Source organism: Ranitomeya variabilis, chromosome 1 (assembly GCF_051348905.1).
Source record: "Ranitomeya variabilis isolate aRanVar5 chromosome 1, aRanVar5.hap1, whole genome shotgun sequence".
Taxonomy (NCBI): domain Eukaryota; kingdom Metazoa; phylum Chordata; class Amphibia; order Anura; family Dendrobatidae; genus Ranitomeya; species Ranitomeya variabilis.
Window position 1 is genome coordinate 209,361,482 of NC_135232.1, and position 18,726 is coordinate 209,380,207.

The 18,726-nt window shown below is 42.9% G+C and overlaps 1 protein-coding gene across 1 annotated transcript in view; it reads left to right on the forward strand.

The window, feature by feature from the left end:
- The window catches only part of TESC (tescalcin), a 137,132-nt gene that overhangs the window by 69,904 nt on the left and 48,502 nt on the right, over positions 1-18,726 (forward strand). Inside the window, exon 2 of the mRNA XM_077292338.1 lies at positions 4,220-4,289. Within this exon, the coding sequence (XP_077148453.1) occupies positions 4,220-4,289 (70 nt within the window). The remainder of the gene's footprint in view (positions 1-4,219; positions 4,290-18,726) is intronic.

An 18,726-nucleotide genomic window follows, 5' to 3' on the forward strand; every position in this document is an offset into this window, starting at 1 on the left:
ACTAGATGCCGACAACGAAGCAACACCTTGCCCCCTCATCTTTGGGACATAATTTGGGGTTAATTCCTCATTTCATTGAAAATTCTTTAGCCGATAGATCATGGGCCAATTATTCGGTTGCATGGCATCAGTGGGTTAATTTCTGTTTAATGAACAATTTTGACTTTGCGGAATCTAGTCCTATTCCTGCACTGAAGTTCCCAGAGTTCTTAATTAATAAAGGCCTATCATATTCAGCCATATCGAAGTCCCTGGCGGGTGTGTCTTTCATTTTGAAGATTATTGGTAACCCCCTCTAATTATTTCCGATAAAACAGTTCTTAAAGGGGTTTAAGAGAGGCAATTACAAAGCGGACTCTAGATGCCCTATATCTTTCTCTTTGTTGAATGATCTTTGTTTATCTTTAGATTCAGTATGCATTAATTTAGACGAGATGTGTTTTATTTAGGTCAGCTTTTTGCTTAGCCTTTCTTGCAGCACTTAGGGTAGGTGAATTAGTTTCGGCGAAAAAATATGAACCTTCTGGGTTGATGTTTTCTGATGTTCTGCTTAACGATTCTCATATGTTAGTATTTATAAGGAAATCTAAAACCGATCAAATGGGTAGGGGCTCAAGAATAAAGCTAGATCCTTTTTCTTACTCAATCATTTGCCCAGTCGCTAATACAGGAAGTTAGTGGGAGAGAAGGCCTAATGTTACAGGCCCTTCATTTCTTCATATTAACAAAGAACCATTTACCAATTTAATTTTGTTCTTAAGAAATATTTAGCCAGTTTAGGAAAAGGCGGGCTTAAAATTACATCCGATTCATTTCGGGTCGGAGCAGCTACGGATGCTTATCAGTCGGGGCTTTGAGATGGTAAAATTATGAGGTTAGGTAGATGGAAGTCTGGAAGATTTAAACTATACCTTCGCCATAATCTCTATGATTATTAATTTTCACATTCACTTTCAGGTCCCCTTTTAGTTTGGATTATTGGTCATTCTTTTATATTCTGAGTGCAGAAGAGAGCTAGCCAAAGGTCTTAAACCGAGAACCTGTCCTTTAATTCTTCTTCACTTCAAGTTTTCTGGCACAGCATCAGGGGAATGAAGTGGATAAATTTAGTTGTGGAACTCCAGAAATTAGCTATTCATTTTCCTTATCCTGATCTTATTAATTTTCATTTGGGTGGGAACAATCTTGGAAAAATCAAAACGTTGGATCTTTTAACCCTAATGATAAAGGTTATTTCCTGCCTAAAGCTTGAGTTCCCTCAGTCTTGTTTTGTTTTCTCTAAGATCGTTTCTAGATTAATCTGGTCCGGGCCTAAACTATTTTTTCTAGAAATAAATTGGAGAAGAGTCAATAAAGGAATGGAGAGTTTTATGCCTTATGCATTTACAGGCGTGATTTGGTTCATCTTTCAGATATTGGTCTAGACATTTTTAATTTGGATTTCCAGTCTATGATTGAGAAGTAGCTGTGGTGTTTTTTTTTTGGGGGGGGGGGTGGCATGTCTCGCTGAGTTGGGAAAAATTGCCCAGCTCTCTGGGTGGATTGGTTTATTGGAGGTTTATTCATTGATATTTTAGTTATTAATTTATTAAAGTTAATTTGGTTACCCTGAATAAACATCATGGCCATTTTCTTCAATTATATGTGTGTTGTGTATTTATTTAATTATGTATGGGGTTTTGTGTTACCATGGGGCGTTCACCCCTCTAGACAAATCCTCCCCCAGGAGCTACAACTACTCCCCTATGGGCGTGATTGAAATTTCCTATGCTGCCCACATTCTCTTGTTGGCCCCTGGACATTTGCACTTATGCAGGGCATCTTATTTGCCGTATCTTGTCCTGTGGAGCACTGCCTCCGAGGAGCACGCAGTGAGCTGATAAAGCCAGGGACAGTACACCCGGCTTCACTCCACAGGTTCCAGCACCTAAGCGTTGCCTGTGAGATGGTTCAAGGGCCGAAGAGAGGACAGCAGCGGTACAGAGAACTTCAATTACAGTGGCATGATTGAAGCTATAGCGGCAGGATTGGTCCAGGTGAATAAACACCCCCCGGACTAGTCCACATTAATTTGCATCTTGTCTGAGATGGTATATAACCTGATATTGCACAAATAGGTACATGCATATAGTAAAATAAATACCTAATGTTAATGCAGGAAAAAGGTTTTATGACTTAATAGTGGCAGTTCAACAGTGTTTGGGAACCAGACAGGTTTAAAGTGTATCGTGAAAAAACACTATTAACCTGCAGATATGGGGTTAATCTTCAGGTTAATAGGGTTCTGAAGCTGCCCAGCACCTGCTGCCGGGAGGCAATTAACTTTATTCAACCTATCACAAGGGCAATGCCGATACAGCTTCAGTCACCGCTCTGATTATAGAGAGCGACAGCTGAGACCGCGCCCCCGGCAGTGACTGACAGCCGGATCAGCATTAGACCCGACTGTCAGTCAATGCAGAATTGTGCTTCAAAAATGATTTATGCTGCTTTCTTCCAGATACAGCACCACTCTTGTCTAAAAGTTGTAATTAGTGTTGCAGCTTATCCCCATGCATTTTCAGTGTGGCTAATCTGCAATACTAGCCATTTTCTGCAGGAAAGCAGCCATCAGTAATGTTTTTCCAAAATGTTTTATACTGACACTATGATGTATCAGCCACAGCATGGTAGATTTGTTTCTCAGGAGTCAAAGAAACTGGGAAAGGGCACATGTTTTGTGTAATAGTAGTATTTCAAGGATTTTTCTGTACATTAAAGGGATTATTAGGTCCAAATTGATAAGTCTGCAGACACTCTGTGTGACTACAGACTTATAAATCCCCCCAACGCACGCGCTCTGTACTGTGGGGATTCGCCGGTTTCTGACTTGGGACCGGAGGGTGTGTATGCGTTATACATACTCCCGGCCAGTGGGCATGGCCTCGCTGGCCAGGAATATGCATAGCTTATACATACCCTCCGATCCCGGGTCAGAAAGCGGCGAATCCCCCCAGCACACACTGCGTGTGCTGGGGGAATTCATAAGTCTGTAGTTACACAGAGTGTTTCTCGGTCCTGGCTAAATATAGGTAGTACTACTTCACTTAGTACAAGTTATGTTGTTCAGTGTCAGACACTACTACAAAGGAGACAGGAAAGAGGGGCTAAGAAATAAAAGCTCCTCTCTTCTAAACTATCAGCTGGAGCAGTGAACATATAGTAAAGCTTCAGCAAAAAAAAAATTATTATCTCGCAGAAGAGAGTTCACCATAATCAGGTGTCTTCCAAAGGAGCCTGTTCTGGAGGGCCTATCCTGACTTGCATTCTTCAGAAATAATATATATTTCAATAAGCATTACTTAATCCTTAGGAGTTGTTGTGTCACACCATATTGAATATGAGGTCTATTGGGGTCCAACACCTGCACCCTCATCCATTAGCTGTATTGTGCTTGTGTCCGCCAGATCTATACAGTTTCAGCAAAGCTTTCAAAGTGCAGCTCCATTCAATGTGTAGTAGCTGCTGCAGAGTACTGAAGGTCCACTCCTGTTCTTATGAATAGGGGTAGTTGTGCTGTACATGGCAGCAGCTGCTATACATTGAATAGAGCTGAGCTATGCATCTCTGACCAAGTTTAGACATCCAGCGTCCCCCCCCGGCACAAGTAACCACTGATTGGTGGAGGCGCCATGTGTCGGTCCCCCACCGATCTCATATTGATGACCTAGCTTTCGAATAGGTCATTAACTGCTGTAACTGGACAATATTTCTTGTGATGGTGCCGCAGGAAATGTGAACAGTTATTGCTAGGTTTTATCAATGATTGTAAAGAGCTTTCTAACAAATATGTGAACATTTTCTGGTGTTTTCAGATCAGGCCTATGTAATAGTGGATATATACTGTAGTCAGATTCCGTATACTGTAGCTAAATTGATTAACATTTTTCTTCACTCTGTATTTAATAGACAAATGATTTGGATGCTTTCTGTTCTAGGCATTTCTTTTGGGCACTTGCCAAGTAATACAAGGGCGTTTTATTAGATTCGGGCGGCGTGCCAGCAGTGCCATTACTGATGTAAATCCCTGCTGAGCATCTCCTACAGCTGATATGAGAAATTGTAAAATTGTGACATCCTGGTTCAGCCGATGCCAAGGAAACTCATGACACAATACAGTCTAAAAGCCTGACTGCGAGGGGTGAATTAAACCATTATTCTTCTGATTTTGTCTTTTCAGTCTCTGCAGAGCAAATTGAACATCTACACAAGCGCTTCATCTACCTAACCGGCGACAAGCCTGTCCTCAGGTACATCCAGGGGTTTGCCTCAAATCCTAAAGTGAAGTTTACTTTTTACTGTATATTCTGTGTCTGGGAAATAATGTAGTTGTATGTATGGAATTTCTCCATTTATTTAGGTAGAATTTCCTTAGTATGTAAGGATAAGTAACATATTAGAAAATGTATATAATTAGGAAAAGCAGAGAAGAGGCATACTAATCCTTATATGTAATACACGTGCTCCTATACAAACTCCTATCTAAATGGCAATTAAACTAAAAAAAAATTTAAAACAGAAATTTTTTGTAATTTAATGTTAAGCTTCTTCAAATGTTGAATAAATTTTCAAATACGAAGTGCAATACAAATTAATAATACGGCCCTCACAGAACTATGGACCTAGTGTATAACTTCATATGCCTCCAATTTCATGAAGATGCTTGAAGAGTTTTCTTTTTTCACTGATTCATTTGAAATCCATCGGAAAAAAAATTGTGGCGGGCTGTATTATATGCAATATTACAGATGGACTAGAGAACTAGGAGAATTGTACCATACAACCACACATAAAATGCCTATTACTGCACAACATAGACTGTGTACATGTCTTTCCGGTGTGGAACAAACCTGTTATTCTTAAAAAAAAAACCAATAATAATATTGCCCCATACCATCTATTAGATCACATTACAGTCTATTGCATCTATTACTGGTTGATTTATTAAAGGTGAGAAACATTCTGTAGCGCAATGAATGATAGTAGACCTGTGCTGTTGTCATCCATTCCTTCATAAGTTATCAATACAAAACTACAATATTCAAGTTAGCGACTGATGACATCACAAGTGTCTTTCTGTCAGGTAAGCTACTGTGACATCACAAGTGCCTTTCTGTCAGGTAAGCTACTGTGACATCATAAGTGTCTTTCTGTCAGATAAGCTACTGTGACATCACAAGTGTCTTTCTGTCAGGTAAGCTACTGTGACATCACAAGTGTCTTTCTGTCAGGTAAGCTACTGTGACATCACAAGTGCCTTTCTGTCAGGTAAGCTACTGTGACATCACAAGTGCCTTTCTGTCAGGTAAGCTACTGTGACATCACAAGTGCCTTTCTGTCAGGTAAGCTACTGTGACATCACAAGTGCCTTTCTGTCATGCAAGCTACTGTGACATCACAAGTGTCTCTCTAAGCTACAGTGACATCACAAGTGTCTTTCTGTCATGTAAGCTACTGTGACATCACAAGTCCATTTTATTTTGGTACGTTCATCAGACATTATCAGAGGGCTTCAGTCAAGAACGTTACTGTGACATCACTATTTTGTGTGGCAGATAGGTACAGTATCTGTGACACATTAAGTGTGTTTAGTCAGGGAAATTGCTGTGACATCACATCTGTGTTTTTTCATCAGGTGAGTGTGGTGTGGTGACATGACACCAGTTACCTGATATAGTGAGGTAAACAGTTGTAACATTCCTGGATGTTAGGATCCATATATACCAAGGGTGCACATCCCTTATTGGACTAGAGGCCACATTGCCAATTTGAACCAACCTGATGGACCGCAATAAAACATCATAGACATAAATATCTAATAGGGAGCTGATTCCATTCATAGCGCTCCCACCTCTCAGGAAGATATTGGACATTTTCTCTGCCATTCACAATTCAGAAAGTAAGAGACCATGGATTCCGCTGTCTCCATTGTAGTTTATGCGAGATGCTCAGACAGTCGAGGGTTTCCCATAAACTACAATGGTTATGGCAGCTCTCATGCATAGCCACTGCTTCATTTCATCTACTCCTTACCTAGATGATGACATGGTCACAGACATGTCCACACAGCAGACCATTAAATGTTACCCAACTCTATGGTGCTACCTGCCACTCCTCATGGAAAATTATATCAGCGGTTACCAGACCCTGTCAGGCATGTCTGTGACAAGATAGTTGAAATCTGCACAGAAAGGCATCAAGCATTTGGCCCTCAAGCTACTGCCTGTGTAACGCTGGTTTATACAAACCTACTGGTGGCACTAAACGATTGCGGATTAATAAAGGTGTACCTATCAATGATTGTTTAATAGCCTGTTTACACAGAGACAGACCACAATAAACCATGTGCATGGAACAATCCATAATAGATCACTCAGTACACACAAGCTGTCATAGTTCTCTGTGTTGTTTACACAGAATGATGCACCACCGAAAATGATGATCTTTTGTGGAAACCAAAATATCATATCAACGGATGAATGAGCTGTCAGCCTGTTTACACTGAAAGGTTATTGTAAATGAGTGTTCTTAAGAATACTTTCTCATAATAATCTTTAACTTCTTCACGACATGCACCGTACTTGTACGGCGCATGTCAGGTCTACCCTTTCATGTGGGCTCCGATGCTGAGCCCACATCTTTTTAGGCACATGTCAGCTGATTTCAACAGCTGACATGTGCCCCTAACAGCCACGGGTGGAAATATGATCCTCCCGCAGCTGTTAACCTGTTAAATGCTGCTGTCAATCTCTGACAGCAGCATTTAACATGCTCATGCCGGAAGCACGTCACTAATCCTGCCCATTGGCGCCCGTGTCACATGACCACGGGTCGCCATTGGGTTGGCATGACAACCCAGGGTCTGCAGGAGACCTTTGGGTATCATAGCTGGATAGCTATGAGCACCGCCCAGCGGTCGGCGCTCATAGCAAGTGAGCATTTCTGCTACACAGAGCAAGGCTTAATCCTCGCTCTGTGTAGCACAAGTGATTGGATGATCGCAGCTTCCAAGGAGACTATTGAAGCAAGTGTAAAGTAAAAAAAAAAATTGTTTTTAAAAATATGAAAAAAATAAATAAAAAGTTTAAATCACCTCCCCATTTGCCCCATTCATAATAAAACAATAATAATAAAAACATATACATATTCGCTATCCCTGCATTTAGAATCTCTCGATCTATCTATATATAAGAAGGAGAGAAAGTCAGTCAAAAGTTGTGCACTCATATATGAGGGGGTGGTGCTCTGAAGGAAAATGAGGTAGTAATACGGCACGCAATAAGTCAGGTACAATAAAAAGTTGCAGTTTAATTTACAGCCGACTTTTTAGAACATTACAGCACTGATGCCCCGGGATACTGCCGACCGACTCATCTACAGAAATCCTTAATTTAGGCAATGTTGCCGAAATGTTGGATGGAATTAATGTCTGTAATATTCTAAAAAGTCGTCTGTGAATTAAACGGCAACTTTTTTGAAATACAATTGTACCTGACTTATTGAGTGCCGAAGGTTATCATTCCGTATATAAAAAGTATTAATCCAATTGGTAAACGAAAAAAGTAAAAACGCCTGAGTTACTTTTTTTTGGTCTCTTCAACATTGCATGAAAATGCAATAACAGGCGATCAAAACATCGTATCTACACCAAAATGGTATCAATAAAAAGTCATCTCAGCACACAAGAAATAAGCCCTCACCTGACCCCAGATCCCGTTACAGGTCTCAGAAAATGACACAATTTTTTTTTTAACAAACTGGATTTTTTTTTACCACTTAAATAGAAAAGAACCTATAAATGTTTGGAATCTACGAGCTCGTAATGACCTGGAAAATCACAATAGTTTTAGCATTTGTTAAACATGGTAAAAACAATTGTGGATTTGCACTTTATTTTGCAGTTTCACCGCACTTGGAAATTTTTTCCCATTTTCCAGTACACTATATGGTAAAACCAATGGTGTTGTTCAAAAGTACAACTCGTCCTGCAAACAACAAGTCCTCACATGGCCAAATTGACGGCAAAATAAAAAAGTTATGGCTCTGGGAAGAAAGGGAGCAAAGAACTGAAACGCAAAAATGGAAAATGGGGTGAAGGGGTTAAGTATAAATACAGCTTTAGGCTGGAGTCACACTTGGCGTAAGACAATACGCCACGTATTATACGTCCGTACTACGGCCGTAATACGGAGAAATGTTCCCAAAATATTGATCCCTAGTCAGGGTGTTTCAGCGTATTTTGCGCATGGCATCCTCCGTATGTAATCTGTATGGCATCCGTACTGCGAGATTTTCGCGCAGGCTTGCAAAACCGACATCTAATGGATTTATGTGTTCAAATGTTCGGGAAAACATATATACAGTATATGTATATATATATATGTCATTGAGACACATATATATATATTCTGTATTTAGATTTCATTCAGCGCGATATCTGTGAACAGCCGGTAATTCAATTGCCGGCTTTTCATTTCTCCTGCACAAACCCGACAGGATATGAGACATGGTTTACATACAGTAAACCATCTCATATCCCCCTTTTTTTTGCATATTCCACACTACTAATGTTAGTAGTGTGTATGTGCAAAATTTCAGCGCTGTAGCTGCTAAAATAAAGGGTTAAATGGCGGAAAAAATTGGCGTGGGCTCCCGCGCAATTTTCTCCGCCAGAGTGGTAAAGCCAGTGACTGAGGGCAGATATTAATAGCCAGGTGAGGGTCCATGGTTATTGGCCCCCCCGTGGCTACAAACATCTGCCCCCAGCCACCCCAGAAAAGGCACATCTGGAAGATGCGCCTATTCTGGCACTTGGCCACTCTCTTCCCACTCCCTGTAGCGGTGGGATATGGGGTAATGAAGGGTTAATGCCACCTTGCTATTGTAAGGTGACATTAAGCCAGATTAATAATGGAGAGGCGGCAATTATGTCACCGATGCATTATTAATCCAATTGTTTGAAAGGGTTAAAAAACACACACACATGATTTAAAAGTATTTTAATGAAATAAACACAGCGGTTGGTTTAATAATTTATTGCTCTCTCAATCCATTTCCAGGCCCTCACTTGGCAAAATAATAAATGCACAAGATACATACCTTCTGCTGAAACGTCACGTCCCACGAAGTAATCCATCTGAAGGGGTTAATTAATATTACAGGCACGAGCTGCGAGAAACCACTCGCTCGTGTCTGTAATCCCCGGGTGCTGAAAGGAAAGCTGGATCTGTACTTACATTGAGTCGCGGTGAGGCGCCCTCTGGTGGATGTTCTCATGAACTGCAGCCTGGGAACTTTTTCCCACGCTCCAGGTCATATGAGGACATCCACCAGGGGGCGCATCACCGCGACTGAAGGAAATGTAGGTCAATGACCTACATTTCATTCATTCGCCGGGGGATTACAGACACGAGCGAGTGGTTTATCGCAGCTCGTGCCTGTAATATTAGTTAACCCCTTCAGATGGATTACCTCGTGGGACGTGATCGGACATCAGAAGGTATGTATCTTGTGCGTTTATTATTTTGCCAAGCGAGGGCCTGGAAATGGATTGAGAGAACAATAAATTATTACAACAACCGCTGTGTTTATTTCATTAAAATAAATCATGTGTGTGTGTGTTTTTTAACCCTTTCAAACAATTGGATTAATAATGGATAGGTGTCATAATTGACGCCTCTCCATTATTAACCTGGCTTAATGTTACCTTACAATAGCAAGGTGGCATTAACCCTTCATTACCCCATATCCCACCGCTACAGGGAGTGGGAAGAGAGTGGCCAAGTGCCAGAATAGGCGCATCTTCCAGATGTGCCTTTTCTGGGGTGGCTGGGGGCAGATGTTTTTAGCCATGGGGGGGCCAATAACCATGGACCCTCTCCTGGCTATTAATATCTGCCCTCAGTCACTGGCTTTACCACTCTGGCGGAGAAAATTGCGCGGGAGCCCACGCCAATTTTTTCCGCCATATAACCCTTTATTTCAGCAGCTACAGCGCTGAAAATTTGCACATACACACTACTAACATTAGTAGTGTGGAATATGCAAAAAAAAAGTGGATATGAGATGGTTTACTGTATGAAAACCATGTCTCATATCCTGTCGGGTTTGTGCAGGAGAAATGAAAAGCCGGCAATTGAATTACCGACTTTTCACTAACACCGCTGCGTATTTCTCGCAAGTCACACTGCTGGTCCGTGTGGAATCCGTATTTTTCTCGCCCCCATAGACTTTCATTGGCGATTTTTTTGCGCAATACGCTGACAAACGCAGCATGCTGCGATTTTGTACGGCCGTAGAAAGCCGTATAATACTGAACCGTAATATACGGCTAATAGGAGCAGCCCCATTGAGAATAATTGTGCCGTATGTTATGCGAGTTATACGGACGTAGTTTCTGCGCTCTTACGTACGTAAAACACGCATGTGTGACCCCGGCCTCAGTCAGTTATGCTGCTGTGATAATAGAAAAAATGAGAGGCTACATTAATTTCCATCCATGTTCCACAATTACTATGGATTCAGTCACCATTGAGAGATTTTATAGACAGCCCAGAATTAGGTTGTTTAACACTGACTATCCCATGAGTTGTCTCATGAACAGTCCTTCTGTTTCCACCACTGGTAGCTTTGCCATGTGCCATGAATTCCTCAGCATGTATCATCTTCTTATCATCATCTTCCCTGCGTGACACAGAAAAGACAGATAGAATCTCATGGCTTTTCTTCAGCCTACAGAAATATAAAGATTCATAAGTAATTACTGGTAGTGCAACACTTTTCAAGCTACCAAATTTACTGCAAACCCATTCCATACTTAGGCTGGTTTCACATTTGCGTTTTTTGCCGCTGCGTTTTACCGCAAAAAAACGCATGCGTTTTTTTCGTATACTTAACATTAAAAACGCATGCGTTTTTTTGCATGCGTTTTGCCGCTTTTGACAACGCATGCGCTTTTTCCCTGCTTGCGTTTTGTTGCGGAAATGCAACATGTAGTAATTTCTAGAGGCTTTTTTTGCGGCAAAAAAACGTATTGCTGTCTATGTAAACGCATGCGTTTTTAAGCACATGCGTTTGTTTGCGTTAAAAACGCATGCGTTTTTATAGAAAACAACAAGACTACACACTGATAAGCCACCGCCCACCATCAAGGTGATAAAGAGATCCAAACCCTAACCCTACCCCTAACCCTACCCCTAACCCTAAAGCCGGTAATTCAATTGCCGGCTTTTCATTTCTCCTGCCTAAACCCGACATGATATGAGACATGGTTTACATACAGTAAACCATGTCATATCCACCTTTTTTTTTCTCTGGCTGAGAAAATTGCGCGGGAGCCCACGCCAATTTTTTCCGCAATTTAACCCTTAAATGTAATAGCTACAGCGCCGAACTTTTGCACGTACACACTACTAACATTAGTAGTGTGGAATATGCAAAAAAAAGGGGGGATATGACATGGTTTACTGTATGTAAACCATGTCTCATATCATGTCGGGTTTTTAGGCAGGAGAAATGAAAAGCCGGCAATTGAATTACCGGCTTTTCACATATATCGCGCTGAAGTAAATATAGCTTTTTCTATTTATATTGGGTTTTCTAGATGATTTTGATGATTGGCAGCTGTCACACACTTCTCAGCATGCGTTTCAAAAACGCAAACACAGGAAAAAACGCATGTAAACGCGTCAAAACGCCGCGTTTTTTTACCGCATGAGAAAAACGCATGCGTCTAAAAAACGCAGCGTTTGCACGCGTTTACATGCGTTTTTTCAACACCTGCGTTTGCGTTTTAAACGCTGCGTTTTTAAACGCAAATGTGAAACTAGCCTTACCATTCTAACTTTTGATATAAGTTACTGACCCTGATCACTGCAAGCAAATTATAGTTTCTATAGTTTGTACCTTTACAATGTTTTACAGTATATTCCTATATTGTTGACATAGGGAGGGCTGCCAAATGGGAATACACCATAATATCAGGAATTAATATTCCATCTTGGGCATTTTACCTCACTTATATGTTTGACAAGTAACATCTCATTATGAAAGATTGGACTGATCTTCATTAGATTGTTAATTAGTTCAATCATGTTCCAATGTTCCAGTTCCCTTGGTGCGTTAATTAGCAGAGTGTTCTGAGATCAAACTAATACTGATTCATTTAGTAACCTATTCACTCCCATAAAGAAACTTGCAGCACTTTAAATGCTACTATAAATAACCCAACTTATTTACTAGCAGTTTAAATCAAGTTTAAGTAATTTTAATTTTTTTCCAGATATATTTGTCTTACTGCTCTACTTTGCATAAAACCAAGTAAGGACTGGTGCAATGTTACATGAGTCTCCTGCTGTACCTCTGTATGTCTCTGATTTCACATGAAGCCATATGACGTTTTTTGTTAGGTTCCTTACAAACAGATGGAATGTTATATACACATAGCCTTACAGTGGGTATGGAAAGTATTCAGAACCCTTTACATTTTTCACTCTTTCTTTCATTGCAGACATTTCGTAAATTCGAAAAAGTTTATTTTTTCACATTAATGTACACTATGCACCCCATCCTGACTGAAAAAAACAGAAATGTAGAAATTTTTGCAAATTTATTAAAAAAGAAAAACTGAAATATCACATGATCATAAGTATTCAGACCCTTTATTCAGACATTCATATTTAACCCCTTTACCCCCAAGGGTGGTTTGCACGTTAATGACCAGGCCAATTTTTACAATTCTGACCATTGTCCATTTATGAGGTTATAACTCTGGAACGCTTCAACGGATCCTGGTGGTTCTGACATTGGTTACTCGAGACATATTGTACTTCATGGTAGTGGTAAAAAATTTTTGATATTACCTGCGTTTATTTGTGAAAAAAATGTAATCTTGGTGAAAATTTTGAAAATTTCGCAATTTTCCAAATTTGAATTTTTATGCAATTAAATCACAGAGATATGTCACACAAAATACTTAATAAGTAACATTTCCCACATGTCTACTTTACATCAGCACAATTTTGGAACCAAAATATTTTTTGTTAGGGAGTTATAAGGGTTAAAAGTTAACCAGCAATTTCTCATTTTTACAACACCATTTTTTTTTAGGGACCACATCTCATTTGAAGTCATTTTGAGGGGTCTATATGATAGAAAATACCCAAGTGTGACACCATTCTAAAAACTGCACCCCTCAAGGTGCTCAAAACCACATTCAAGAAGTTTATTATCCCTTCAGGTGTTTCACAGGAATTTTTGGAATGTTTAAATAAAAATGAACATTTAACTTTTTTTCACACAAAATTTACTTCAGCTCCAATTTGTTTTATTTTACCAAGGGTAACAGGAGAAAATGGACCCGAAAAAAGTTGTTGTACAATTTGTCCTGAGTACTCCGCTACCCCATATGTGGGGGTAAACCACTGTTTGGGCGCATGGCAGAGCTCGGAAGCGAAGGAGCGCCATTTGACTTTTCAATGCAAAATTGACAGGAATTGAGATGGCACGCCATGTTGCGTTTGGAGAGCCACTGATGTGCCTAAACATTGAACCCCCCACAAGTGACACCATTTTGGAAAGTACACCCCCTAAGGAACGTATCTAGATGTGTGGTGAGCACTTTGACCCATTAAGTGATTCACAGAAGTTTATAATGCAGAGCCGTAAAAATAAAAAATCATATTGTTTCACAAAAATGATCTTTTCGCCGCCAATTTTTTATTTTCCCAAGGGTAAGAGAAGAAATTGGACCTCAAAAGATGTTGTACAATTTGTCCTGAGTACGCTGATACCCCATATGTGGGGGTAAACCACTGTTTGGGCGCATGGGAGAGCTCGGAAGGGAAGGAGCGCCGTTTGACTTTTCAATGCAAAATTGACAGGAATTGAGATGGGACGCCAAGTTGCGTTTGGAGAGCCACTGATGTGCCTAAACATTGAAACCCCCCACAATTGACACCATTTTGGAAAGTAGACCCCCTAAGGAACTCATCTAGATGTATTGTGAGAGCTTTGAACCCCCAAGTGTTTCACTACAGTTTATAACGCAGAGCCGTGAAAATAAAAATTATTTTTTTTTCCACAAAAATTATTTTTAGCCCCCAGTTTTGTATTTTTCCAAGGGTAACAGTTGAAATTGGACCCCAAAAGTTGTTGTCCAATTTGTCCTGAGTACACTGATACCCCATATGTGGGGGGGAACCACCGTTTGAGCGCATGGCAGAGTTCGGAAGGGAAGGAGCGTCATTTGGAATGCAGACTTAGATGGATTGGTCTGCAGGCATCACATTGCGTTTGCAGAGCCCCTAATGTACCTAAACAGTAGAAACCCCCCACAAGTGACCCCATATTGGAAACTAGACCCCCCAATGAACTTATCTAGATGTGTTGTGAGAACTTTGAACCCCCAAGTGTTTCACTACAGTTTATAACGCAGACCCGTGAAAATAAAAAATATTTTTTCCACAAAAATTATTTTTTAGCCCTCAGTTTTGTATTTTCCCAAGGATAACAGGAGAAATTGGACCCCAAAAGTTGTTGTCCAATGTGTCCTGAGTACGCTGATACTCCATATGTTGGGATAAACCCCTGTTTGGGCGCACTGGAGAGCTCGGAAGGGAAGGAGCACTGTTTTACTTTTTCAACGCAGAATTGGCTGGAATTGAGATTGGACGCCATGTCGCGTTTGGAGAGCCCCTGATGTGCCTAAACAGTGGAAACCCCCCAATTATAACTGAAACCCTAATCCAAACACATCCCTAACCCTAATCCCAATGGTAACCCTAACCACACCCCTAACCCTGACACACCTCTAACCCTAATCCCAACCCTATTCCCAACCGTAAATGTAATCCAAACCCTAACCCTAACTTTAGCCCCAACCCTAACCCTAACTTTAACCCCAACCCTAACTGTAGCCTTAACCCTAGCCCCAACCCTAACCCTTGCCTTAACCCTAACCCTAGCCCTAACCCTAGCCCTAACCCTAATGGGAAAATGGAAATAAATACATTTTTTTAATTTTGTAATTTTTCGCTAACTAAGGGGGTGATGAAGGGGGGTTTGATTTACTTTTATAGCGGGTTTTTTAGCAGATTTTTATGATTGGCAGCCGTCACTGAAAGACGCTTTTTATTGCAAAAATTTTTTTTTGTGTTACCACATTTTGAGAGCTATAATTTTTCCATATTTTGGTCCACAGAGTCATGTGAGGTCTTGTTTTTTGCGGGACGAGTTGACGTTTTTATTGGTGACATTTTCAGGCACGTGACATTTTTTGATCGCTTTTTATTCTGATTTTTGTGAGGCAGAATGACCAAAAAACAGCTATTCATGAATTTCTTTTGGGGGAGGCGTTTATACCGTTCCGCGTTTGGTAAAATGGATAAAGCAGTTTTATTCTTTTATTCTTTGGGTCAGTACGATTACAGCAATACCTCATTTATATCATTTTTTTATGTTTTGCCGCTTTTATACGATAAAAACTATTTTGTAGAAAAAATAATTATGTTTGCATCGCTTTATTCTGAGGACTATAACTTTTTTATTTTTTCTTTAAATGATGCTGTATGGCGGCTCATTTTTTGCGGGACAAGATGACGTTTTCAGCGGTACCATGGTTATTTATATCCGTCTTTTTGATCGCGTGTTATTCCATTTTTTGTTCGGCGGTATGATAATAAAGCGTTGTTTTTTGCCTCGTTTTTTTTTTTTTTTTACGGTGTTCACTGAAGGGGTTAACTAGTGGGACAGTTTTATAGGTCGGGTCGTTACGGACACGGCGATACTAAATATGTGTACTTTTATTGTTTTGTTTTTTTATTTAGATAAAGAAATGTATTTATAGGAAAAATATACTTTTTTTGGGGGGGGGGGATTTTTTTAAATTTTTTTTACACATGTGAATATTTTTTTTTTTACTCTATAACATTGCCCCGGGGGGGGGCATCATGTTATAGTGTAAGATCGCCGATCTGACACTTTGCTGTGCACTGTTTCAGATCGGCGATCTGATGTGCACAGCTCCTGGAGGCTTCCCGGCACCTGCTCTGAGCAGGCGCTGTGAATCCACCTCCCTGCAGGACCCGGATGCTGCAATTGAAGCCTCTCCTCAGTGCAAGACATATGAAAGCCTGCATAGAGTTTGCTAAAAAACACATGAAGGACGTGCCAGACTATGAGAAATAAGATTTTCTGGTCTGATGAGACGAAGATAGATCTTTTTAGTGATAATTCTAAGTGTTATGTGTGGAGAAAACCAGGCACTGCTCATCACCTGCCCAATACAATCCCAACAGTGAAACATGGTGGTGGCAGCATTTATGCTATGGGGGTGTTTTTCAGCTGCCAGGACAAAACGACTGGTTGTCATTGATGGAAGCATGAATGCAGCTAAGTACAGAGATATCCTGGATGAAAACCTCTTCCAGAGTGCTCTAGAGGGGGGGGGGGGCTGTATGGGGCGCAGCTAAAAGGAAGCCCCCACATGACTGCGTTGCCATGGGGAGCAGGGCAGTAATTTTTGAAAATTAAACTGGGGGCTCAGGATTGGTAGGATAGGAATTGGGGCGGGTATTCTATGGGATTGGGAGGAGGGGACCTGGGAAAAGTGCGGGAAAGGGGTAATTCGGTCAGAGACAGGCGAAGTGAGTGGACCAGCTGCCACAGCGTTACTTACCATGGCCACAGTGGACAGCTTGGTCGCTCAGCTTCGCAGGGAGGCAAGATCCAGGAGGGCCGGATGGCTGGAAGAACTCACTGGGCTGCTAGGAGGCAGCGGGAGCCAGGACAGCGGGAGCCGGGGCAGGAGTTCCAGGAGGTCGAGGCCGCCCAAGAGGCTGTCCCCGGATAGCACACCACGCGGCAGGCGCAGGACGCGGAGCCCCTCCGGGGACCCTGCGGGGGCTGGGGGACGCGGCGCAGCCACACCGCCCGCCCCCCCCTCCGGCAGGAATCCACCTGGCGGCCCTGCCGGCGCGAGGCGACGAGGCGCTGCGGGAGCTGTGCAGGCGCGGCAGGACGCCGGCGCTGCACAGTATGTTATGGCCGCACTTCCGGTTCGGCCTAGCAGGGGGCGCGGGAGCGCCGCAGCGCCGAGATCTTCACCTCAGACCTGCCAGGGAGCTGCTCCAGTGGCGGCGGCGACACCAGGGACGGAGTGCGGGAGGTGCGCAACAGCGGCGGCATCTGCCAGGAGCCGGGAGCCGGGAAGTACTGCGGCGGGTGCACCAGTACCTCAGCCGCACGGTGCACCTGGCTCTGGGACAGGACGGTGCAGCAGGATGGCGGCCAGGCCAGTGGCATCATTGCGGCTGGGAGCAGGTCGCGGTCGCGCCGCAGGAGCGGCGCACAGAGGAGACGGTTCGGCTGCGGCACCCAGGGGACCTATACAAGCTGCCAGATCCAGGTCCAGCAGGAGGTCGAGGGAACGGTCGCCTTCGCCAGTCTCGGTCCCCCCCTGGTGACGTGGAGGCCAGGGGCGCGGGCCTGGGGCAAATGAGTGGCAGTGACGACTCCCGGAACGAGCATCAGGCTGACGGGGACCGGCAGGATTCAGGAAGCACGGCTGGTGGGGACACAGCACCTGCGCAGCCCTGTGAGTATACGTCCAGTCTTTTTCCGGTGTCGGGGGTTTCGGGGTTAGCTGAGCGGGGTGGGGGTGGTGGTGAGGTTCCGGGTGTTAGAGAGCTTTTAGCGGGTATGTCGCAGATTTTGAGGAGATTGGATGGCGGTGTTGCGGATAGTGTGGGAGCGTCGCCCGCTCGGGCTTGGGTGTCGGGGGCTGGTCGTGGAGTGGGGGGTTTGAGCGAGTTTGCGAGTTCTGGTAGCGGTCCGACGTCTTCAGCGGCTGGGGTGTCGGTGTCGGTGCAAACGGAAACGGAAAAGGGGGATACCGTTAAGCTAGACGATAGGGCAAAAGGCGAGGTATACGTGTGTTTTGAGGGCCCGCTGGGGGCCCATTTGAAGAAGGAGGTGAAGGACAAGATTTGGAAAGACGAATACATAGAGATTTTCTCTCTCCTTCCTTTAGAAAAATTTAATTTGGATAAAGGAAAGAAAGACGATAGTAAAAAGGAGGAGGAAGAAAAGAGGCGTTGGCGCCTTATTCCTCAGACGTTCGTTAACTGGCAGCAGGCGTGTTATAGGGAAGAAATTCCCAGAGAATTGCTCAGGACTGTTTTGCTATTTTGACACCATTGGGGAAGCACATCGTACCTACGGGGGCCAGGCTTGGCTGAGATACGATGAACAGTTCAGGCAGCGCAAAGCGGTGAGGCCCGAGATAAGATGGGAGCAAAAGGACATCGGATTGTGGTTGAAGGTGATGGCCCCGGTGCGATATGGACAGTCCTTTCAAGGGGGCGGGGGGGGGGGGTAGCAGTCAGCAGTCAGGGCAAGGTGGAGCAGGACAGGGGTCACAGGGGGCAAAAGAAAGAACGGGGACATGCTGGCAGTTTAACGACGGCCAGTGTAAGTATGGCGCCACCTGTAAGTTTAAACACGTGTGCTCCCATTGCAACGGGGCCTCACATGGGGCTGCTAAGTGTTTCAAGAAATCGCGTGGTAAGCCATCCGTGGGTGGCGGTCAAGGGGGAGACTCCGGTGAGGCTTCAAAAGATGGCCCCCATCTAAATAGATACCCGGATTATCAAAAGGCAGAAGTTATTAGAGATGGTTTTCTTGAGGGGT